This window comes from Camarhynchus parvulus, chromosome Z (assembly GCF_901933205.1).
Source record: "Camarhynchus parvulus chromosome Z, STF_HiC, whole genome shotgun sequence".
Classification (NCBI taxonomy): Eukaryota; Metazoa; Chordata; class Aves; order Passeriformes; family Thraupidae; genus Camarhynchus; species Camarhynchus parvulus.
The window spans coordinates 14,269,444-14,294,225 of record NC_044601.1 but is presented as its reverse complement, the minus strand read 5'-3'; the positions used below and the strand labels follow the sequence as shown (position 1 = coordinate 14,294,225).

The following is a 24,782-nucleotide window of genomic DNA, read 5'->3' as shown; positions in this document are numbered from 1 at the left end:
AGATACCGAGATAGGCAGCCCTCATAGCTTTGAAACTATTTTGTTTTTCACACACGTGCTCTGGTCTTCCCAGAGCACTTACTGCATAGTGATTGCCGGTCAGTAATTTCTCCTCTCTTATTAGTTTCACAATACCTTCCCCCCACAAATAGTGCCCTATTTCTAAGGGCAAGTGATTTTGGTATTGGAATGGTGAAGCATCCCAGAGCTGCACAGTAGCATCACGTAAAATACAAAAGCAAGATTCTTTACATAAACAACAAAAAAGGTTTTATTGGGAAACCTGGTTGTTAGCTCATTTGTCAGATGTTTTCCAGGAGCATTTCTGTCTTTTTCTTCACCCCTATTGTTCCAGTTCTGTGGTAGAGAATCTTGCTCTCTTTGGACAATAATAACTTCAACCTTGTTTTCCTGTGGAGGAATGAGCTGTCAGAAGGGAATCTGACTCACTGGGAGAAATTACCTGAGCTGCTGCTATCTTTGCATTCCAGCTAACAGGACACTTAAAGATCACTGTGCCCATAAAATGAATACATGGTTTCACAGCCCACCAGATTATTTTCTTTTTTGAGAATGAACCAAAAATATTAAAAGTGTTGAGAGCCCAGGAAAAAACATCCAAAATTGCCAGATTCTGGTTTGGTTATGTTCTACTCTTCCTATGAAAAATATGCCCAAACAGTTAATGTTTTGGGTTAGTTTCTGACTGGCTTTAATATCAAGTAAGGAGTACTTAATTTTTTTCCTTTTGGAAGAGGAGACATGCTGATTTAGTCTCTATTTTATTTATTTCTTTATATTTAATTTGCATTATTTCCAGACTGATTATCTTCCACATTGTTAGTTAATTAATTTTTAAAAAATCATTGTTTATTCAGTATTTCCCCATGAATTAATCAAATACTATACTTCCTCAGTAAAATTGCTTGTAGGGTTGTAATTCGTAGTTCCAAATAGATTTATTTAATTCTTTTAATCTGATACGTTTTGTTTTATACCAAAAAATAAGACTGGAGAGGGTACAGCTGAAGTTATAACGACAAAACAGGACACAATGAGAAATACTGAGGTTTAGGCTATTTAGCAAGTTGGGTTTGTTCTAAATCAAAACCTTATTATTTCAAGTAGATGGACTGTTCATTGTTATATTTTAAGAAACTTTCAGGAAGAAGGATTGATTACTTAAAAGTTTTCACAGTATCTAAATTATTTTTAAATCCTGCAGTGAGTGTCATATGCAACTGACTTTTTAACTTTCAGCATAACACCAAAACTAAGCTCAGATTCTACTTTTTCCCCGCCAATATAGTAGCTATATGTTTTATATTCTTGTTCCCAGATGCCTAATAGCAGGAATCATTAGTGTTCCAAGCAATAACACTAAAGAAAAAAAAAAACTACATAAATGTTCCATATTACATCTATTCTCTGCTTCAGCTGGTGAAAAATGGAGTGGAATTTACTGGAGTTTTCTACCCTCTCATCTTCTCTTAAATAACTAGTACTTTAAAAGTATTAATCTTTCTGCTTACCTCTACAACAGATCTTCATCTTGATCTGTTACACTTCAAATACCAGGAGAAAGACTTCCTCCTTATAGTAATTTCAAGCAATCAGTTATAAAGCTCTACAAATATAAGGAAATAAATATATCTTAAGTGTGTAATGTCTAAACAATTTCTTTGCTTCTGCTACCAATCATTATTAAAAACGAAAGCCTTCCTCAGATCTTTGAATTCTCAATACCCCTTGCAAATATGACTTCTATCCATATTATATGAGCTTTGAAGGACAGTGGGGTGTGGTTAGCCTGTGATGGAGCTGACAACTCTGGCTGCTTGCTGTGGAAGAGGAGCATAAGCCCTTGTGTTGAACATTTTTCCAAATAACAGACAACTTTGCAAAGGCCTCACACTAGATAGAAGGTGCCTAGAATTTTCCCACATTTTCCTGGAGACAAGACAAGGGTTAACAGTGGAAATACATGGGCAGGGACTGTCAGAGGAAAGGACAAATCAAGACTTTTGTTGATTTGTTGATTTTGTTGAACTAAGAGTTGCTGTATGTACTCATCTATAGCATCAAACTATCTCAGCTCAAGATTGCCACATTTATTCATGAACCCTAGTATCTAGCACCAATAATGATCTAGAGCAGTGATATTTTAGTCTTTATCAGAGACTTGCTTGCTCTTTGAGTAGAACTATGTCTGGGATGTGTTCTAAGGAATTTCTGAGAACTATTTCTTTTGGCTGATCCTAGCTGAGTTTTGCTGGTGCAATGCAGCATAGAAAATATGATGACTGTGCCTGTATGAATGACATTTTGGTAGGGAATAACACACAGGGACTACAGACACAGCATGACAAATTTATTCTGCGTTCAGCACAACTTCCCCAGGTCAACATCATAGAATCAAAAAATAATTTGAGTTGAAGGGACCTTTTTAGGGTCATCTATTTCCAATCTCACCCCTCTGGACAGGGACACCTTCATTTAGACCAGGCTGCTCCATCCAGCCTGGCTTTGAACACTTCCAGGGATGAGGCATCCACAATTTCTCTGGGTAACTTGTTCTAGCAGTTCACCTCCCTCATTGTGAAAAATTCCTTCCTTATATCTAATCTAAATTGACCTTCCTGTTGTTTCAAGCCATTACCCCTTTTTCTGTCACTACATGCCCTTGACAAAAGTTTCTTTCCAACTTTGTTGTAGCCCCTTTAGGAACAGGAAGGTGCTATAAGGTCTCCCTGGAGTCATCTCTTCCCCGTGCTGAACAATCACAACTCTGACAGCCTTTCCTCATTGGAGAGGTGCTCCAGCATCTCTCCAATCATCTAGGTAGCCTCTCATGGACCTGTTTCTACAGGTCCATGTCCCTCCTATGTTGGGACCCCAGAGCCGGATGCAGGGTTCCCCTCTCACCAGACCAGAGGGATAGAATCCCCTCCCTTGCCCTGCTGGCTGCACTGCTTTGGATGCAGCACAGGATACAATTAGCTCTCTGGGCAGCAGAAATCTGTACTAGAAAAGCTGTCAAAGACACAGCTGAGTATCACCAAGCAAGAAAGAGGACAATCCTGTAATTTGGAGCGGGCCAAGAGGAACTGTAAGCGTTTCCCTCCGTTTATTTTGCTGTCTGGGCTATAGTCAGTGAGCTGTTATTTAAACTTCTATAGAGGATGCCATTTTCACTGTGCTGGAAAGACTCAAAGCACTGCATCATAGCGAGTGATGTGTCATAAATACTTGGCAATGGGTCTTCTTTGCATGGTATTTCCCATTTACAGCATTAGCCTTCTGCAAGCTCTTTCTCTTCTCAAAATCCATTTGCACACACAGCAAATTGCCTTCCTGATAAGGCCTGTTCTTCAAGAACCAGCACAGGAGTGAAAGGACTTTTTCAAGGCAGCACAGAGGATTGTCCCTGCTGCTGAGATAGGCTGCTTCCTCTCTCTATTTTTTGTGCTTTTCTCAAAGCTAAATTCTGTTGCCTTATTTGGTTCTTACATACTCAAAGCCTTCATTAGCATCTAGGACATGATTGACCTAAATTTTGCCAGACTAGATAAATTCCTTTCTAGCAAGCGTAGTTATTTTATTTGAAATTCCATTATCATAAAGAGATGCTGTATGAATCCCCACCCAGTGGAATCAAAGAAAACATTGCTATCATCTCCAAGGCCTTATATTGCTAAAATGCCTTTTTTTTTCTTTTTCAAATTATATCTCAAGCATAGTTTTTCTTAGTGCAAAACTTTCACTATTTTTATTTCTGCTTGCAATATATTCCAGCTATGAAACCTTAGCTGCAAAGTCATGTTTGACATATAATTCTATACTTATGCATAGATATAAAATCCTTTTAGAGGCAGAAAATTCTTATCTTTCTCTGGGAAGAAACTCCATCTGTGTTCCATCTGCCTCATTGAGGTGTCCGGGCTATCCTGCGGTGTTTAATATGACAAAAAGCCAGCTATCTTTAGACACTGAATCAGAACACTATCCATTCACTGGTGGATAGATTTTGATTCACCCAGAATATTCTCAAGTTTAAAAAAGCAATATGTCTACTTGTTCTACACCTTTATTGCATGAATTTACTACAAGGAAAATATTATGCAGCAAATACCCCGATTTTGGTAGAATGTTGCTTTGCATATGGAAAAAAAGGCAGCATGAAAGCTGGTCCTCAAAATTCAGGCTTCTCCTACTGCTTTTTCTCAGAGTATTAAAAGCCTGAGATTCAGGGGAGGAAAGAGGTGTTATTTTCACCTTTCAACCTTTGGTGGAAGTCAGAGGAATGGAGAAATGCTAGGGAAAATGGAACTAAGGCCCTGGATGACCAGCTGTCCTCTGAAGGACACCAGCCCTTGGGCTCACACCTTTGTATTGGAAAGGCAGCCGTAGCTCTGTGCCCCATGGATGCCAGGCAGAAAAATATTTCACTTCTGCTCTCTAACACTGGGCCTGACCTCAGTGCAGAACATCATGTCAAGTCACAGAATTTGAATCCAGATTTTTTTCTGAGTTTCACAAAAGTTTGCAGAAACTAGGATCTTGCAGTTTGTGATTTTAAGCATATCTCTACCTGGCATGTGAAGCTTGCTGGTCTAAACTGAAGCTTCTCTCAGTGCTGGTGATTGTTGAGCTATATTGGCCTTTGGCTGATGCATCAGATCCATAGTAAAAGCACAAATGTTCTTCATACTAAACTAAGAACCTTGAGACAAATGTCTCACACATAAAATGAATGTGTGAATTGGCCTCATTTCTATCACATACCTCTTTAACTTTGTTCAAAGGATTCATGTTGGCAATGTGCAGCAGGATGAACTGACTTTACTGACCTTCACGTTTATGCAGTATTTGCTTTAATGTTCGTTGCAACGTTTCCAGAAGGTTTCATTTCTCCATTATGTAACTGCAAATTATCTGGGCTGGCACATGAAAGGGTGGTGGCTGTGGAAGACTGGTTGGGTGTGGTGAGTGTCAATGTGCTGTCAAGATACTTCAGTCCCCAGAGTGGTTGCTTGCACTGAAAGCAGAGGAGGACCTCCTCCCTTGGCCCAGAGCACCGCAGAGACACACGCAAAGACTGCAGTCAGCACTGCGACCTTTTGACCTTCCTTATCTAAGACTATACCCCTTCCTTCCCATCAGAGAACATTTGCAAGCTGACCAGCACTAAATATTAGGTCTCTCTATGTAAATACAAAATATACTTGTATCCAAATCAGGAAAATAGATGTGATGAATAAAAGAAATCAATTATTCTTCCTGTTTCAGCTGGAAAAAATGTTAGTATTTCCCTTCTCCTTACCCTGAACTTAAAAAATAAGGGGAAACGCCTATTATTTGCCAATTGTTCATTATAGGAGAGCTGAATTTCCCTCCAACTATGCACATTTGAACAGCTAAAACTGTGACACTCTGCTAGAAGATATTTTAATTAGGCTTGTATCTCTCATTTTCAAAGAATCTTTCACCTCTGTGTATTTCTGGCAGTCCTATTGATCAAAAGAAGCAATTTTGAGTTATTTAAACCTGACCTCATTTAACTGGTGGTGCCAACTTGCTCTTTGTTTTTGCATAAGTTGTTTTGTGCCATGGGTCTTGTCAGTGTCTGTTAGGGCTTCAAATATTTAATGTGATTGACTATGAAATCATTAGTCCAAATTCATAAAACAGCTGCAAAAAAATACCACCACCAAAAAAATACCAGTGTTCAGATACTACCATCTCCTATAACTGAAGTCATACCTGCTTTACATCTGTTCATGTGTTCTAAATCCATGTAAAGGAGATTGAGGAAACACTATTAAACTGACAACCTTATCATCCACCAAATCTGCTGCCAGAAAAACACCATACTTGAGGCATTTATGTGCATGTCTAACTATACACGGATCGATCTTCTTTGGCAACCTATGGTTTTCCTTGGGCTTCTACAACAGCTCTTGAAAGAAATTCAGCACATTTGCAAGAAGCACTGCCTTTTCTAAGAAGAGCAAATTCCATCTGTTTGTGTCATAAAAAATAAGTCCTCCAGTCATTGTAGCAGAATACTTAATCTGTGTTCATCCAATTTTGCACAAATGCTGTGCATGGCACCAGCCAGAGAAACCCTGAGCACTGGGTGACGCAGCTTACCTGGTGATTTGATTGGCCACATCAAATTCTGCAGTAAAATTTTTTTCCATTTGATTTTTTTTTTTTTTTTTTTTTTAGGTAAAGTAGAAGCAGCACTGGACCTCATACTGATCAATTCCTTCCCTCTGGTGGGCAACTCGGAGACATCACTTATATGTGTCACTTCCAAATGGCGTTCCCGTGAATCTATCACAATAGGCCGGGACCAGGAGGATGTGGCAAACCAGCACCGGGAGCCACTGGAAGTTAATGAAGATTCCAAGAGAGCAGCAGCCAAAACAGTGGTGTGGAAGAGGGAACAGGCCAGTGAAACTATTGGAGCATATTACTGTGAAGGGAAACTCAAGGATGAGGTGACAAGGATACATACCATGAAGATGCCACTGGGAGGTACAGTATAGTGGTCAGATCTGAATTTGCCATGGCACTGCTTGCAGACTGGCACCTATCCCTGGCTGACACAAGTGGGCACAAACAGGGTTCCAGACCAGGCAAGGCAGTCCTGAGTTAATAAAAATGGACTTGGTTCAGGGTGTTTTTTATTTTTTTCTGCAGTGCAGAGAAACTGGTTGGTACTAGGTGCTAGTCATTTCCTTGTGGAAGTTAGTCAGACATCTGTAAGTATTCTGCCTGCATCTGGCTATGGCCAGGAACACGAAGTCAGCAATTAAAGTGGCCTCACTGACCCCATGGAATAATATACATGGCAACTCCTCCGCTGGGTTTCTTGCACGCCAGGTGCTTGATTTCAAACAGGCTTCCATTTATAAAGTTTGACAGGTCTGAGATCTAGATAGCTAAGCATCACTTTTCTATCTGTCTTAAGTAAATAGACAACCTGAGCCCAGAAAATAATTGCCTTGCCTAAGGTTTAGTAAAACTGCAGATCAGCAACACTGGATCTGCATTGTCTGTGTCAGTGTGGGGAAAAAAAAAAGAGGCATCCCTCTCAGCACTGGAAAGGAAGCCCAGAGAAGTTTTCCAAAATCTGAGAAAGTTATTCACAAAAATCCACTACAGATTTCACAATTCATTTGATTTTGGTTTTAGGCTATGCACAATAGTAAAAGCAAATGTGCAGGGATATAGTGGGACAAGAAGGTAAGATTTCTAAGGTCCATTACATTGTATTTACATATGTTCAAAATTTCTCTTGTTTCTGGACATCATTAGACTTCTGGGACAATGTCCAAAGCAGAGATCACCATCAACTACAGAAAGGCACAAGAAATTTTGAGTAATTTTCTGCAGCAAATCACATTTTCAAAACTGAAGATAATTTAAAATAGATTTTAATGTACTGTAATGTTTTGTGCCATGGCAACTGGTCTGTAAGGATGCTTGACAATTTTGATCTTTCTTTATAAGATTTTAGTAAGAGCAATTTTTGTTGTAGGTATCTCCTTAAATAACACAACAAATTTATAAAAGGAGATTATTTCATTTGTAAGAGCTGCAGCTAGTGCCCACTATTATTTCTTTGAACATGAGTAGTTTGGAAGCAAGCTAAGTAGGACACATACAATTTTCTTTGGTTTATGTTTTCTCTGACCAAATGTGGTCTTTGAAGGGTTGGATTGGTCACCAAGAAAGATCTGCAGATGCAGACTGACAACTCCATTGTTTCAAAGGAGGGTGCAGTGAGGAGGAGATAAGATAACAGTTGATGGAATGTCACTGTGACCCTGCCTGTGGCAGTCTGCCAGCAAGCAGAGCACATTTCTAGCTGTTGTAGAGCAACATGCATGGGGGAAGAATGTCTTCTGAATCGATCAGTTCTTTCCATTTGGCATCTGTGGGCCTAGGAACAGTGAGCTTTAATAATCAAATTATGAAACCTTCTTATGTGACAGATATTGTTCTAAACAGAAGTAGAATTCACACCAGTAGTTGGCAGGTTTCTTGGATTAATTTCTAGGTTTAAGTACCTTTCTCAAATTTTCTCTGCAAAAGTTTTCACTAAAAAATTTCAGACTAGCAAATCTTCAGTGAAAGTATATAATCTAATCAGATTAGATGGGAGAGAGAGAGATACATCAGAAATTCTCATAGCTATTAAAGTGCACAGAAAGTGGTGAAAGAGGTTAAGGAAAGATTGTAGGGTTTGGCAAAACAAATGTATCTGGAAAACAGACCTTTTTCCACTTAACTGTTGTTAACTTCATAATTTTTAAAGGCAGAATAAGATTTTCAACAGCAAAAATTGAGTTCAAATGTGCAGTTTCCCATTGGAGACACCGAAGTCAAAGGAAGAAGCAGCACTTCTGGAAACCCAGCCACTGTTTCGCATCCTTCTATCAAGAAGCTGGTGAAACACTCACTAAGCATTAATCATTTTGGTAGCCCTACTGACTCAGTGGGAACTGCCATCTCCCTGATTGTATACCTATTATCAAATATGAACATATAGTGAAGAATTTTGCTGTGTAATATGGAAACAGGTTCATTTTCTTGACTTATTTTACCATCTGCTATTCTGAAAGTAACAAGTCCATTCTCCTGAATTCTTTATACTGAAACATTATAGTTACAAATGTAATATTCATACATGCAATGAGAGGGAAGAGTTTATGCTTTATCTTCTTAGGGGGAGCGATCCTTATTCTGTATAAGTACACATCTCTAGAATAACACACCACAGAGTGTTCTCCTTCTAGTCAAAAACAATTTATTCAATTTCTCTACACAATAAATGTTTATTTTCATATATCTGATTGAGTTTTCCCCACAGAAACTCAACCACAGAGCTGTCAAAGGGACAATAATGGAAATGCTAGCAGTAGAGTATTATGGCATTTGTGCTGCAACTCAGTTCGTTATGTCTCTATAAGGAATTGGCACACTTGAGATGTGAAATTATGTAATACAAGTCACAATCTAAAAATACATTGGAGCTGAGCCCAACAGGGAGTGTGCATTCCTTTCCATTGCAACAATACCCTGTAGAAAAGTCTTGTGGTTTAGCCTAACATGCAAAGAAAAGTAGATGGGAATTAAAAAGTTCGATATCTTGTTAAAACAATTAGCATTGTCTCACTAAATTTGGTCCAAAAAGGACTGCAACTAAACCCCTTAGGATCATTTGTAGTTAACAATTTATTTTTTACAAAAGCTGTTGAATTATTTTTCTCTTAAATAGATAATGATTTTTCACTATGCATTTGTTAGTAATGAATAACTTCTAACTTGGGAGCTGACAGTAAGTTGGAATTGCTTTCAGTTTTTGTTGCCTGTTTCTAATGAAAACTTAGTTCATTATTCTATATTAGAATTTTCTGTTTCTCTAAGATGTAATGTAGATACCAATATTTAGGAAAAATTACAAAAGCATGTACTTAATGTGAAACAGGAAAACTCCTGCTGAAATCAATTGTATATAGCTTACAAAGGAATGAAAATGTGTGGCAGAGTCTCAGAGCATAACCACTAGAACTGTGCAGGGGATGGAAATTCCATTCTACAAAGAATTGTGTATTTTCAATAGTTGTCTGTTTCCACTGATAAATAAAACATTAAAATGTCAAAATTTTCAAGGAAATAATATCCTAGGAGGGAAGTTGGCTTGGATTGATAAAAATGTCTTCATTCTTGGTCAGATTTTCTTTATTTAATTTTACATCATGTGATACAAACATTTTTATTTTTAACTTAAAATTCCACTTTGTAATGAAAATATCAAATTGTTTTTTCTTTTATTGCAAGAATATAATCATTTTTACTCCCTCAGATTTTGAAAAATAATGTTGTAGAGGTGCCTCATACAAACTTTGATATAGCATCTGTCTGCTCATTTTTTTACGGCTCTGTTACACATAAAATATGACAGAAAGTTACTTCATAATTTTTTCTCTGCTTTCTGATCCTATCTCTGTGTATTTCTTTCCCACCAAATTTTAGACAGCTACAAGCCCCAAATTATTTTTCTCCAACAGTTGGTATGAACCAAAGGATATTTTATTGACAGTTCTGTAAAAATGAACCAAGAAAGGAGGCATGATTCTAGATAAAGGGCAAATTTTTAATTAATAAGTTTCTAACAGTTTATATTAACTGTTCCTTATATGTTTCTTTAAAAAAAATTGCTGTGAAATAAATATTTGCTGTGAAAATATTTGCTGTGAAATGGAACCTCTGAAAATGCAGAGCTGCCTAGGAGCATGAATGGATATTCAAGGATTCCTTTCAGCTGAGACTCAGGTGGGTCTTATGTCAGAATAGTCCCACTCACCTGGCTGGGGAGGCAGGTGGCAGCAGAAGGAAAAACAAAGATAGATGGAGTTACATGGAGGAACTTGCATAGAAGGAACACGTAATGCTAAAAAATTTCGTATTTAGAAAGAGCAAAGGGATTGGTTTAAATCAGTACATAATTCCCCTGAGCGCTCTAAAAGGGAAAGTACAGAGATATCAAATTCTTTGTCAGGTAAGGAGCTTGATAGTTAAGAAGTCAATTTGACTAATTCTAGAAGAGGTTTTTTTTTCCATAGGACATATAAATGACAGTATGGCATAAACCCTCAGAGCTAAAATGACCTGAAAACCTAAATTTGTCCTCAAAACACTTCACAACTTTCCCTTTGGATTTTTCAAGTAAATGAAAGGAAGCATCCTTAACTTCTAACTTGTTTCAATGTAATGTGGTAATTAAAATTACCATTTCACTAGTTTCATTAGAACTGCCATTTCAAGAAAGGGCTATTATTTCTTGAGTTTTTTCTGTCTCTTCCCCAGTTATCTTCTGATGTACTGATAAGAAATAAACAGAAATGTTGGGAAAATCATTTTATCTACTGCTTTCTTTATGTTTAAATTAAGATCTACAAACAAATGTATAAAAGTTCCTTTCTGTTTAAGCAGGAAAATGAATTTCAATTTCCCTGCTGGAAAACTGGCTGATTTACACCAGTCTCTCACATAGAATTTTTATTTTCATTGAGCCATATTTTCAGGTGAGACTATTTTGGTGAAAGTCCCACAGCCTGTGAATATGATTTTTTCCTCTGGTTCTTAGTGCTATCCAACACGCTCTGTATTTCCAGAATTTGGTGAACTAACACAAATACAGACCTACTACATCTACCTCACCTTCTCCCAGCCCTGCATGATTGCAATCTCCTGAACTATCTCACAGTTCTGCAATATAAAACTTAAGTAGAAAAGAACTTAAATCAGGTATTAGGTATTTATTTGCCAGTGACAGCTTGTTCCCTACAATACAATTTCCAGTACTTTTTCCAGTCTTCTTCAAAAATGTCTTAAGAGATGAAGAAACTTTGGAAAGTGTTTTACAGCCAGTTGGAGTTCCTAGTTAGAAATTGTTTCCAGTTAGCCAGAAACCAATTATTTTTTTCATGCCTCAGGTTCTAGTGGCAGTCTGTTGTTTCAGGGTATAGGCAAGTCCTCTACCAAAGCATTGATTGAGGCTGCTGATGGTAAAGAATCACTTTATGCTCTAAAGAAATTGGGGTGTCAAAATCTGAGTGAGGCTCATGCTGCATACCATTCTCAGCTATCAGGCCAGAAACCAGATAGAGACAGTAACTGTTATTTATCACATACTTCTGTTTTCAGCTTCGTTCCACCCAGTGGCATTAACTGTTACAGCAAATAAGGGAGAGCATGTGAACATCTCCTTCATCAGAATGGCATCAAAAGAGGAAGATGCAGTGATCTACAAGAATGGTATGGAATGTTTCTTGTCTTTTCTCTTTCTGCTATAATTGTTTTAGTTGAGGGCCAAGTAAGTCTTTTAAAGTTATGGCTGTTGATGCCCATGCTGGGCAGCTGTAACAGGCATCATTCCTCATACATTTAACATTTCCTAAAGGGCTGAATTTCCATATGCAATATGTTCTGTCTGTTTATTTTCCACCAAAATGCCCAATCCTCTGTTTATATCTCTGCTTTGTTTTTCATTTTAATTTTTGATTTCCTTCTACATCCCTTCATAATTTGCCTGGTTGTTTTTAGGTTGGTTGTTTGTTTTTCTTTCTGGGCTGCTGTGAAAGTCCAGTTAGAATATCTTTTATTGCATTTCTACAGTTTTTCAAGTGATACTTTGCATTCTTCAGAAGGCTTTTTGAGGCCATTTACCTTCTATGATGCCTTTCAAGCTAAGAAATTAATTACCAGTACTCTGCTATTAGAAAGAAAAAATTGTAAACAAAATCTATCCCTTATTTCATTCAACTACAAGAGTTAGTCAGGTTGTAAATTTTGTAATTTTGTAACACCAACTCTTCTATCTAGCATGGCACCTAAATCACATGTAATCATTGTTCAGCTGTGTGTTGCTCCTGCTTGACGCTTAGAAATTTGTGCAGGTTGCGCTCTACCTTCTGTAGAAAAATATAAAAATAGAGGTCACTATTACTCACAGTACCTTCATAACGACATTGTTAAACCACAACAAATTATGATTGTGGGAAGCACATGCAATGTTCTGCTCCATCTTTGACAATCTAGCTTACAGTGAGCCATGAGGAAACAGGGAGTAAATACAGCAGGATGAGGTAAGGAAGCGTCAACACACTGCCAAAAAACTCATGTAGTGAGTCAGCCTCAGCCCCAGCTACTGATTACCTGGAGCATTTCAACAGGCTGGAAGAATTAAATAGATAAAAGGTGTCTTTTAAAGAGGCAAAAGGCAAAGTAGCCTTTCACAAATATCTGTTTCTTGGGACTTCAGAGACTCAGCTGTGTCAGGGCACAGCAGACAAGTTTGCCATCACTTGTCATTACACAGTGCCTAGGAAAATTTTGTGATCTCCTGTCACCAGTTTCTCAGAAAAGAACCAGATGAGATATTGGATCAGGACTGCTAACATCATGATACCCCCTTAGCTGCGATTCCATCTGGAAATTCAGCAAAAAATCTCAGATTGCCTCTGGACAGTAGGTCAAATTTTTCAGCTAAGGTTGATGTTGAAACAACATTTCTGAGAAGTCCTGATACAGCAACTGGAAAAGAAAAGCCTTCTACTATATTTACCTGTTGCAATCTTTCACTTCAGTTGTTTCAAGTACTGCTTCCCCCTTACAGAATCTCATAATGGCTGTCTAGACAAAGAAATGGTCTTGCTAAACAGGGTGGCTTTAACACATTGGCATAACGTCTTGGAAAACAAGTCATAAGAATCGAGCCTTGCTTAGCATACTGTAAGCATAAGCCTTTCTTAATGCTTTGTTGTCAAGTTTGTTATGCAGCTTTTAACTCAAAAGATATTAGAAAATGCCCCACAGTTTCAGAACAAATCCCTTTAAGTATTTGTTCTTTTAATTTAGCCCTGTTTTCATGGAGAATGGTTGTCATGTTCTGTCATGGATTGAACTGACCCATAGTCTTTCTGCTGTTTTGGTTGTGATCCTCAGCAAAGTTTTACATTTCTAGACTGCCTGAAATTTGACAACAGTCAAATTGATAGTATGTATGGTCACAGACAGCAGAGGTCCTGCCTGATGCTGTTTACCTTCTAAATAATTTAAGAAAAGTGGAAAAAAGGGAAAAGGGGGAAAAAGTTGTTGCATTTTCAGTGTGACTGTAAGGAAATGTAGAAGACGAGGACAATTTGATTCACGAGAGTAATGGTCATTCAGCCATTTGAGCTTGTGAATCAGAACAGGATCAGACTGTCTGGGTTGTTAATGTGAGCAAGCTGGGATTTGCAGCCAGGAGAAGCCCAGAGGGAGACCTCTATAGCAGCCTTCCAGTACTAATGGGAGCTGAAGGAAACCTAGAGAGGGACTTTTGACAGTGACAATGGGGAATGGCTTTAATCTGAATAAAGGGTGTGTTTAGATCAGGTACAAGAAAGAAATTTTTGTATGTGAGTGTAGTGAATTGCTGGAACAGGCTGTCCATAGAAGTGGAAGTGTTCAAGGCCAGGTTGGATGGCCCTGAGCAACGTGATCTAGTGCAAGGTGTCCCTGCCCATGGCAGGGGGTTCAAAACTGGATGATCTTTCAGGCTCCTTCCAACCTAAGCTATTTTAGTGAGTGTCATATGGGCATGCAGTAGTCATAAAATCACAGTTGTTCTGTCTGGGTATATTGGTGGATGACTTTGTTTGTACAGTGTGGATGAGCATGTGCACAAATATTTTAGTGAGATCTAGCTGGACATGGCATCAACCTACTGCAGCAGCCTTGCTCTAACAGACTGGAGTGGAAAGACTCCTGGGGGTCCTGAAGTTCAATGGGTGCAGCTTCTCTTTGACAGCAGCCAGTGTTCAAATGTTACTTGGTGACCCAGAGCAATGGAAGAAGACCAAATACTATTATTTAACAAACATGTATCATCAAGCACAACAATCTTAGAATAAAATAAAAACGGTCTGGTGAAAAAAACTGGAAGGAACAGAAATGTGTTAAATCTGGGAAGAAAAGATAAAGCTATGCCGAATTCTTCCTGCTTTCATCTCCTAAGTAAATCCTTATGCTAGTCAGACTGAATAAGACCTGGCTGGCATTTGTTTTTCAAGTCCAGCCACACTAGAATTCTTGTGGATTGTTATCCCTTACTTCAGAAAAGACCAAGAAAAAAATGAACACTTTTAACCACTAAGCTCTTATCAAAGCTGAGTGTGAAGTTGTTTGTCCTGTTTATCTATTAAATCCCCTCAAGATCTCTCTTCCTTTTTACTTGCACTTCTCCAATTATGGAAAAACCAGTGTAGCTAGAGTTGTCAGAAAATTCATAATTAATTAAAAAAAAAGATTCTGCTGCTTATCTTGCCCCAACTGTCCTTCAGTTACCAATGCAAGCTCATGTATTTATTTAGAGGGTGAATGATGTCTGTCTGTTGTATCTGTGTGCTCCTTCCTCAGGCTCCTTCATCCATTCTGTGCCCAGGCATGAAGTGCCAGGAGAGCTAGAAGTCTCCTATCCTCAAGTTCAACCACAGGATGCAGGGGTTTACTCTGCCAGATATATAGGAGGAAACCTTTTTACTTCTGCTTACACGAGGCTTATTGTAAGACGTAAGTTCTATTAATGTGTGGTGATGATTAATAGTTAAACATCAAAATTAATCTGAAATGAAACATATTGTGCTCAAATAAGAACCAAAATCTTTCTTGACATTTGCTGCTATCAGATTATGTCAGAAGAAAGTTTTGTACCAAGGGCCTTTGATACAATCTGATATTAATGTCAACAGCTGAGAGAAAAAAAATGCCACCCCATCAGATTTAAGTTGAGCTCATTCTTAGCTATTGCCAGGACAGTTAGCTCTTTTTTCAGCATCTCAGTTTTTCAAACACCACAAATGAATAAAAGAGTTAATTCTTCACTGGGTCTCCCTGTTCTCTATGGTGGGTTATATCCATACCTCACTTATCCTGGGGTTCATCTTTAGCATACATTATTATAATTTCGCAAACTACCTTAGTTTTAATTAGCTCTTAAGGTTCCCTTCCTACTGGATGAAAGAATGAGTTGGGATACTTTCCAACAAGCATTTTATATACTTTGCTGCTCATGCTGCTGTGTCCATCAGATATAAAGAAAATTATATTCTGTTAACTAGGACAGAAATGTAAAATTGATGTGAAAAAATAGATAGCTGTTCAAATATCTCACATTGTAGAGAAAATATTTATGATGGTAACACACATTTATTCATGAGTATCCACACGATAGTTCCAGGAGTTGTGAATAAATAAATGTGATGCCCCAAATTTGCATTTTGAAGTTACTGCTACCTGACTAACGGCAGTGGTCCAGTTGGCTGGTGTGTGGGGTTCCATATAGCTTGTACTTTCTTGTATTTTACTGTATGCTCTAAAAAGAATATTACAACCTGAAGGGTTACTGAATAAGAAGACAACAAATATGTCATTATATTTTTCCACAAAAGGATGTGAAGCTGAGAAATGGGGCCCTTCCTGTAGCTTCCACTGCCCTTCCTGCACAAACAACGGCATTTGTCATGAAGATACTGGGGAATGCATCTGTCCTCCAGGTTTTATGGGAAAAACATGTGAGAAAGGTAAGTAAAAATTATTTTCAGTGATCGCTTATTAATTTGTTCTCAGTAAAAGAAATTGGCATATTATTGAGGGAAGTATCATATGGAGTACCTGGTTTTATTCTTGAAAGCTGCAGCATTTACAGCTGGTGCTAGAGACAGGACGGAGTTGTGTGAGATGAATCGTGAATTCTGTTCTGGCTGTTCTTGCAGCTGTGATTTAATTTCTCTTTTTCTCTCTTCATCTAGTAGAGATTATTTTGCTAGGGATAATGAATGTTTCCAACACTTCTTGATCAATATGCACTTGGACAGTATGCTACCTAATATCTCCTAGGCTCCTTTTCTCATAAAAGGCTAGACCAGATGATCTGTGGAGGTCACTGCCAATCTGGGTTGTGCTATGACTCCCTTGAAATGAGTATGTTCAGTGCTGCTGACTAACTTAAATGCATAGTGGTACAGGACACCTTAAGAATACATTGGCTGAAGAAGCTGCTAATGTGCTCACAGGGTGCTTTGCCTCTGTAGGGACATCAACAGTGTATATATTTTTGTGCAAATCTGTGTGTGTGGCAAGTAGTTTGGATTCTGGAAAAATTAGAGTTGGCATCACATTGTTTTGACTTCTCCAAGCATCTTTTGGGTTCATTGCTAAATATGTATCTTTTTATTTGACTGAATTGTAATGCTGAAAATACTAGAGCTAAGCTGTTGGAATAGTTGGTGCTAAAGAATTACAACAGAGCGCTGCTCTTATCATCGAAGCAAAACCTTGACGTCAGCAGTTTTGTGCGCATTCATCACTAAGAATATTTGTGTTTCACAGCACTGCTTGTCCATTTTACATTAGAAAGACTCATAAAAACACTTTATTGCTGAATCTGTGTCCCCATAGGTCTAAAGCAAGGGTATTGGCTGACAGATCCTCACAGTGAGAAAATTGTTTCTGCTGCCTGTACTCGACTATTAGAACAGCTGTGGCTTAAGTTGCTGTGGTTGTTAATATATTTGAATTATCAAAGTGCTATTTTTAATTTAAATTCATGTTTTCCCTTGTCTAGTGCAGTATCATGAGAAGCACTAGCTTTTTCATGGACAATGCCAGTGGGTTACTTTTTCCTTCTCTCCCTTCAACAGCTTGTGGAGCCAACACTTTTGGCAAAACATGTGAAGAGACCTGTAAAGAAAATTATGGCTGCAAAAACTTTATGTTCTGTCTACCAGATCCATATGGTTGTTCTTGTGCCACAGGATGGATGGGACTGGAATGTGATAAAGGTAGAGTGGAAAAAAAAAAGAATGGGAGGATCCTTAATGTTCTGCACACAGGAAATACAGGAGGAAACCAACAGAGAAGAGTAATAGATTATATATTTTACAGTCATGTGAAAAGTTTTTTTCTGTAATGAGACTGAAAAATACTCTAAGACATTTTCCATTTTCTAGCACCTGTGCACTAACTGCAACATATGTATTTGCAGAATGCAAACCTGGGTTTTATGGGTCAGATTGCAAACTCAAATGTAATTGCCACAATCGAGGAACATGCGACAGATTTAAGGGCTGCATCTGCTCCTTTGGATGGCATGGTCCACAATGTGAAAAAAAAGGTAAAGTAAGGTACTAAATGGTTGCTCCCAGTGTAACTAAAACAGATCTTAATGCTGGTACAGCATTACCATTCCAGGCTGGTATTCTTGCTCCACCCACTACCTTCCAGGAGCATAGACACTTCTGTACAGCCTCATTGTAATACAGTATTTTTAAGCCTCTGACCTATATGTTGCATTTATCAGGATGACATCATTAGATTTTCAAGCTTTACTCCATAGGACTTGATTGATCTTAACATTAATCCTTGACAGAAGCTGCACATCTAGCTTTTTGTATAAACTCATGGAATTTTATCATTACCTACCTCTTGGTTGGCTGCATACATGCCTATACCATGAGCTTCATGACCTGAAAATGATGACTGAGACACTAAGACAACACCAAAGTTTAAAACTGCTCTTTCTCTCTGGGAGAAAGTTAAGTTTATAAAGCTGAACACGACTTGTCTCATTGGATTCAGACAAGGTATTCTATAAGATGCACTCAGCATTTATTATTTTAGCTAGATAAATAAAGAGACAAATCCACTGCTGATTTGTGAAACTTTTCAAGAACAAAACCAAATAGAGAAATAAGGCTCTGATCCAACCAGCCAAATTATCCTGCAATCTGTTGCAATCTGTCTGGTCTTACAAACAGTCAAAATAGAGAGTAAGGAGGTACTGTACATTCAGAACAAAATGCGTGCATGATTTTGCCATGGCTAAACTGTTTGTGCTTAAAATGTCAACAACAAAGAGAGGAGAGGGATCAGAAAAACAAAGAGGAGTGAACAAAGGGCTTGTTCCTTCTTACATTATATATAAAATGATGTAAAAACCTTGTATTTGAGAAGCGTGATTCTCGCATATGCCCACATGAGGGAAGGCAGAACCAGACACCTACACTGCCTGCGCACCTAAACCTGTCTTTTAAAATGTCTGTTGGAAGGGTGACCTTATACTATATATCTTCTGCAGGTTCGGCAGATCTTTCACCTCAGATAGTGAATTTACTAGATCCTGTGGAACTCAATTCTGGCGTCGAGTTCAAACCATTTTGTATAGCAACAGGGATGCCGCTTCCTAAATCTGAAGAATTCAAACTCTTGAAGCAAGATGGAACTGTTCTGAGGGTAGGCTCCTGATCAGTTGCTTTCTGCTATTTCTAATGTTTATATTGACTTTATCTGTAGTTAATGCATACTATGGTTTTCAAGCATAATATGAAATTTTGGTATTCTAGAGTACCCCATGAACTTCTCAGCACATATGAAAATATGAAGTTGACCATTATAGATGCTTTTTATAGATATTATTAAACTCAAAGCATCATTGGAATACTCCAAAATGCCCAAATTTTTCAGGTCCTGTACATCTTTTGTCATTTCAGCCTGATGAAATTTCTACCAGTAATCACTCTGAAGCCATATTTAGAATTAATCGAGTCCTGCCTGGTGATACAGGAACTTGGGTTTGCAGTGTGCAGACAGTAGCAGGAATGGCAGAGAAACCATTTCAAGTTACAGTCAAAGGTAAAAGCTTTCTTCAAGTGTCCTTGTCTCTCTAATTTTAAGCACAGCTTTATACTTTAGCATGTCCAAGCTTTCTCTGCACTGCTGGAAAATGCCTGAATAAATATTTACAGGTGGAATATGAACAGAAATCCATTACAAGTAACACACTAATTATGTATATTGAAAGAATAAGTGTGATGATAAGATTTAGAAGAACACCCAAGGTTTTTTTAAAATATCTTGTCAGCCTTAGTGCATAAAGCCCCATCTATTTTACGCGAGTTTTGAAGAGCATCTTTCGTTTTCCTACAGATCTAGGAATAACCAGAGTCTTACTGATATAGGGAGCTAAAAGGTTAGTTTAATATATGCATTCTTGTTCAGTTCCTCCTGTGCCACAGTATGCCCCGCGGCTGACAGACAGAGGACATAATTTTCTCATAATTGATATCAATGCTGAGTTACACAATGGAGACGGACCTGTTGTGTCAACAAAACTTCTGTACAAGCCAACAAAACGTCATCAGTCCTGGATGTCTGTGGAAGGTAAGAGGATATTCTTTAATTCCCTTAAAGACAAACTTCACCTACCAACTGAAACATCATGTGTTTCTGCTCTTGATTAGCCTCAAAAGACTCCACAACGCACACAAATTTTGTGACTGGATGTGTGACTGTTTATCACTACACATAATGTTCATGTGGATTTGTTACACCAACGGTTGTTGAAAGTGTATATTCACTTCAGGAACAAAAGGTTTTCCCCTCCTTCCTTAGGATAAAGTATACTCAATATTAGGCTCAGTTGTTCTAAACTTCCATGTAAATGGAAGATTTTCAAAAGCAGTGGGCAGTACGGAGACATGCTGGGGCATCTACCATCTTGCATCGTGTTCATTGTGGCCCTAGTGAGACAAATAACTTACCAAAATATTTATTAGTAATGGTATAGGCAAAATGAAACCTGCTTATGAGTTAGATGACCTCCTCCAGTTATGCTTTCAAATTTTATGCATAGCCTAAAATACTACAGGAAACATTCCAGGACCTTTAACAACAGTTGTTACTAAATCAGTATAACACAAGACCTGTATACAGAAAGGACATTGACTAAGCAACCAGTATTGTTTTTTCCTGAAAGAATGGCAGGTGAAGCCACCTTTGGACAGGGTTGGAGCTCAAATTAAAAATAGTTATATTATACTTTTAATTAGTTTATCTTACTGAATCAAGAACAACAACAAAAAAAGGAGCCTGTGTATCTTACCTTGTATTTTCCAAACATTTTCTTCCATAACATATTTCAACATGGGGCATGGCTTTACTTACTTTGACTTTTATTGTCAGTAAAAGGCACAACTAAAAGACTGGACAATTTGGAACCCAAAACGGAGTATCAGTTCTGTGTTCAGCTGAGTCGGCAAGGGGAAGGTGGGGAAGGCCATCCTGGACCGCAGGCCAGCTTCACAACAGCTGCACTTGGTAAGGGATCACTGTGGTTTCTCACAAATGGGGTATTTCAGCTCTTTTTCTCTGCTGTCTGTTTCCTGATCTCTGTCACAACACTTTCACTTGAGCAAAGAAAGTTGCATTTGAAAACTTTGTAGACTCTTTCAAAAGAATCTCAAGCGAAGGGATATTAAAAAAAAAAAAAAAGCAAGGAAAAGAAAAAAACAAATCAAAAAACAGAGGTGAAGAAAACCAGAAAAAAAGCAAAGCTATTATTTTCCCTGATTTAGAGATAAGGGATCTAGGAAAGGAAAAAATATATATTTTGGCTGGCTATGCAACAGAGTTGGATATAAGAATCACTTTTTTGCAGTCCTTCCTCTTAGTTTTAGATCAATTTACTTTAAAACTGAAGATGTTTTAACAAGCTGGAAAGTTTTTAGTTCATTTAGGACAGATCCCAAACTAAACAACTGAAAACAGACATACAGAATAAATGAGGATTGCACCAGGACCTATCTAGCAAGACAACAACTGTTGGCTTCTCACATCTATAAAGTGCACCTGCAACACCAGCTCATTGAGGATGCCATTTTACTGGCACATCATCTGTTGCTAAGATACTGTAGGACTATCAACACCTCTTAGATGTAACTTCAGCCAAATTATGTGGGATGGCTGAGAGAATTACCCTATGTCACCCCAAACTGGGGCAAGTGGTTGGGAATAACTGTACCCCTATTTTAGCTTAGATACCAGACATGAAATGTTGTTCCCTGTTTCACTGTGGCTTTTCCAAGGTCTTCCTCCACCAGAAGGTATCACTCTCTTTCCAAAAAGTATGACATCACTGAATTTATCATGGCATCCCTTAACACTGAGGACAGAGGATGATATTCGTGTTGAAGTGGAAAGGAAGAGCGTGAATGACAACGGTGACGAGAGCAGTGTTATTACTCAAGTGCCAGGAAATATGTCCACCTTGATCATTAAAGATCTTGAGCCTAGACAGCAATACATGTGCAGGGTACGGGTGAACACCAGGTCCCAAGGAGAATGGAGCAACTATCTGTATGCATGGACTTTCAGTGACAGTAAGTGCTGATTCACATCCTTCTGTTTAATTCTTCATGTTACCCCCAGTGATCAGACCAATAGTCACTTGATGACTACATTAAATGTAATCCTTTATTTTGGTAACGCTTAGTTCCTGATGATCGCTTATGGTTGTTATTGCTATATTCAGAAAGCTCAGCATCCAAAGGAATTCTTCTGCTGGAAATTGTCAGGAACTATTAAGGTGGGTTTCTTTTAAACAGAGAAAAACAAGCTTGAGAATCCACATCTTCATTTCTGTGCAACTCATGCTTCTGACACAAGTAGCGTTTTTTCCTCCTCAGAATGATGAGCCATCAGAGTTCACTACTCCAAGCTCTTTTGTTACTCAATTCGGCTATGACAATAGAGAAATAGTCAGCACTTAAAGAAGAGAAGATACAATGCAAGGTAAAACCCCTGTGAGCAAAGAGTAGTTAAGTGTGCTACACTGAAGATCACCCTTGAGCTCTCTGAGTGTGAGCACTGTGCTTTCACAACACCACAACAAATGCCCTATCTGAATGAAGTACCATCTGAACACTGTCCATCTGAATGGCTGAGGGGTGACGCTGCCCTTACCACACACTGGAAGGGTGGGCTTCTTCCTCCTTATAGGTCATGTAAGGAGGCCCTCACTGAAATCCTACACATGTTAGTGGAAGTATCAATGGCTGTCATGGGACTCTCCATTTTCCTGAGCTCTGACACCAAACTGCACTAAGAAACACAAAAGGGTACTGTTTTCCAGGAGAAGGTACTTAGCTTAATATTCATGGCTGCATCTGCAAGTGTAGCACTCACCCCTGCTGGTAGTTTTCTGATTAGATTTTTGGAAGTGTTGGTATCAATTTCCTTTCTTTCTAACAGCCTGACAGGTAATTGCTCTCTGAAGCAGTGAAAGTACAGGACATGGGAATTACAAGGGAATGATGATACAGTAAAGAAGGATATTAATCCTTTTTGCATTAATCTGAAAGGAAATATGGTGTGCTTGCATACAGCTCAGAGGATGTGAATCTTCATCCAAGAGAATATGTTGAATGCCACTCCAACCTCTGCTGGAAGTATGGAATACTGCTACAAGGATGACAGCACATCAAGATCATAAAATTATTGCATTCAGTTACCATAGCTCATCAACAAATTGTGTTTAGAACAGCAAAAGCGCCAAGGAAAATGTTTTGCTCTCTGTGGAAAGGAGAAAGAGGTGGATGTACAAGCCAATGCCTTGTGTGTTTGTGTTTGTTCTCAGGAATCCCTCCTGCACCGAACAACATCAGGTTTTCCAACACCACAGACACATCTTCAGTCATCTCTTGGACAGCTGCTGAGGGTCATTCTATCTCCTCCATCATCATCAGCTACAAAATTTATGGCAAGGCTGAGTACAACCAAATTGATATTATCATAAAGAACACCAGCATTACTCAATATCAGCTCAAGGGCCTTGAGCCAGACACTGTGTACCAGGTTCAGATTAACGCTCAGAACAACATTGGCTTGAGCAACCCGAATACATCATTTGAACTGAAGACCCTTCCAGAAACAAAAGGTTCGTTAATCCACCACACTGGATTTGCACACACCAGGACTGGTTGTATAAACTAGTTAGCTAAGACATTATCATAATACTAAGGTTTTAATCTGAGTTTTCTTTTGCTATTAATTCTGACACACAACACAGCGCCACCAAAATTTAATTCTTATTTCACTGCATGGTATTGATGAAGTGACGACATGCACCATTTCTGTATATCCACTAAAAAGGGCCCAGTGACTCAAAAATTGAAGAGCTGCATGCAGCAAGATCATTAGATCATTGAATGTGGCCTCATCTCTGCTCTGACTGAATTAAATAGAATATTGAGGTGCTCATACACCTGAAATTCAGAGCATTCAATGTTTCTGACATTTTTGGAAAACAAAAGGATGTATCCCTAGCTCTTTAAACAGTTTACAAGAGAGGAGTATTCAATTACACATTGCTAATGTATATTATTGCTAATAATTCAAAATAAGCTGAAAATTATGATGAAGTTTTTTGTCCTTCCTCAACAGCTACATATGAATCAAAAGGAGGCAAAATGCTGCTTATTGCTATCCTTGGATCTGCAGGGATGACCTGTGTAACAATTCTCCTGGCCTTTCTCATCATGCTACAGTTAAAGCGAGCCAACTTCCAGCGTCGAATGGCTCAGGCTTTCCAAAATGTAGTGGTGGGTTTCCAGCTTTCCTGTGTCAGTTTGATTATTGAATTTAGCTCATTTTTTCCTGTATTTTCTTCCAATTTCTTTTTCCTGGCTTTCCCAAACACTGTCTTCTCTTTATGTGTGCAATTAGTACTGTTGTAAAGCTTCTCTATCTGTGACCCCAAAGCTAAAGCTAGTAGGCTACAGTTATAGGCTAGGAGGTAGAAAACTTGACTTGAAAAAATGTTTGCAGACCATTTGCTGTGCTCCCTCTTCTGCCTTGTCACACTTGTGTATGACAAGTACCAAGCCAGACAGAATAGAGGAGCCTGTTCTGCCTCTATGAAGTCATGCCTGATTTTGAAAACTACCAAATATTTAATTTTGCTTTTGAGCATCAGCAGCTGCTCATACATGCTCATCCATTTTCAACCTGGGGACAGTACACCAGGGATCTATCAACAGCAACATCAGAGTTTAAGCTGTGAGGAAATTGCTGACGATTTTAACATCGCATGGAGATATCTCTCTATACACACATATTTCTTTGTATCCTGCTGCAGTCTCTAAATCACTCTTCTTTCTGTTGCTTTTTTCTGCCTCCAGAGGGGAACCTGTGGGGCAGAATGAAGCTGGCCCAAATAGCTCCTTCATATCTAAATAGATTTTTTCAGAAACAGGGGTGAGAGCCTCACCCAATTCTATGATCAGTCTGCCAGCCAAACAGAATAGCTTCGTCTCCTAGTCCTAAAACTTTTCCCACAGCAGTATTTCATGAGAATGTGTAACTGAAGAGGAGATGTCTCCTTAAGC

General features: G+C 38.4%; 1 protein-coding gene across 2 annotated transcripts in view; it reads left to right on the top strand.

The window, feature by feature from the left end:
* The window catches only part of TEK (TEK receptor tyrosine kinase), a 39,159-nt gene that overhangs the window by 5,735 nt on the left and 8,642 nt on the right, over positions 1 to 24,782 (top strand). The window contains exons 2-14 of one of the 2 annotated variants that reach the window (XM_030969101.1): positions 6,232 to 6,543; positions 11,725 to 11,835; positions 14,980 to 15,132; positions 16,011 to 16,142; positions 17,262 to 17,402; positions 17,606 to 17,734; positions 18,698 to 18,852; positions 19,110 to 19,251; positions 19,618 to 19,779; positions 20,581 to 20,715; positions 21,483 to 21,776; positions 23,033 to 23,332; positions 23,839 to 23,996. In XM_030969101.1, the coding sequence (XP_030824961.1) occupies positions 6,232 to 6,543; positions 11,725 to 11,835; positions 14,980 to 15,132; positions 16,011 to 16,142; positions 17,262 to 17,402; positions 17,606 to 17,734; positions 18,698 to 18,852; positions 19,110 to 19,251; positions 19,618 to 19,779; positions 20,581 to 20,715; positions 21,483 to 21,776; positions 23,033 to 23,332; positions 23,839 to 23,996 (2,324 nt within the window). The remainder of the gene's footprint in view (positions 1 to 6,231; positions 6,544 to 11,724; positions 11,836 to 14,979; positions 15,133 to 16,010; positions 16,143 to 17,261; positions 17,403 to 17,605; positions 17,735 to 18,697; positions 18,853 to 19,109; positions 19,252 to 19,617; positions 19,780 to 20,580; positions 20,716 to 21,482; positions 21,777 to 23,032; positions 23,333 to 23,838; positions 23,997 to 24,782) is intronic. The other variant, XM_030969102.1, reaches the window with a different exon arrangement.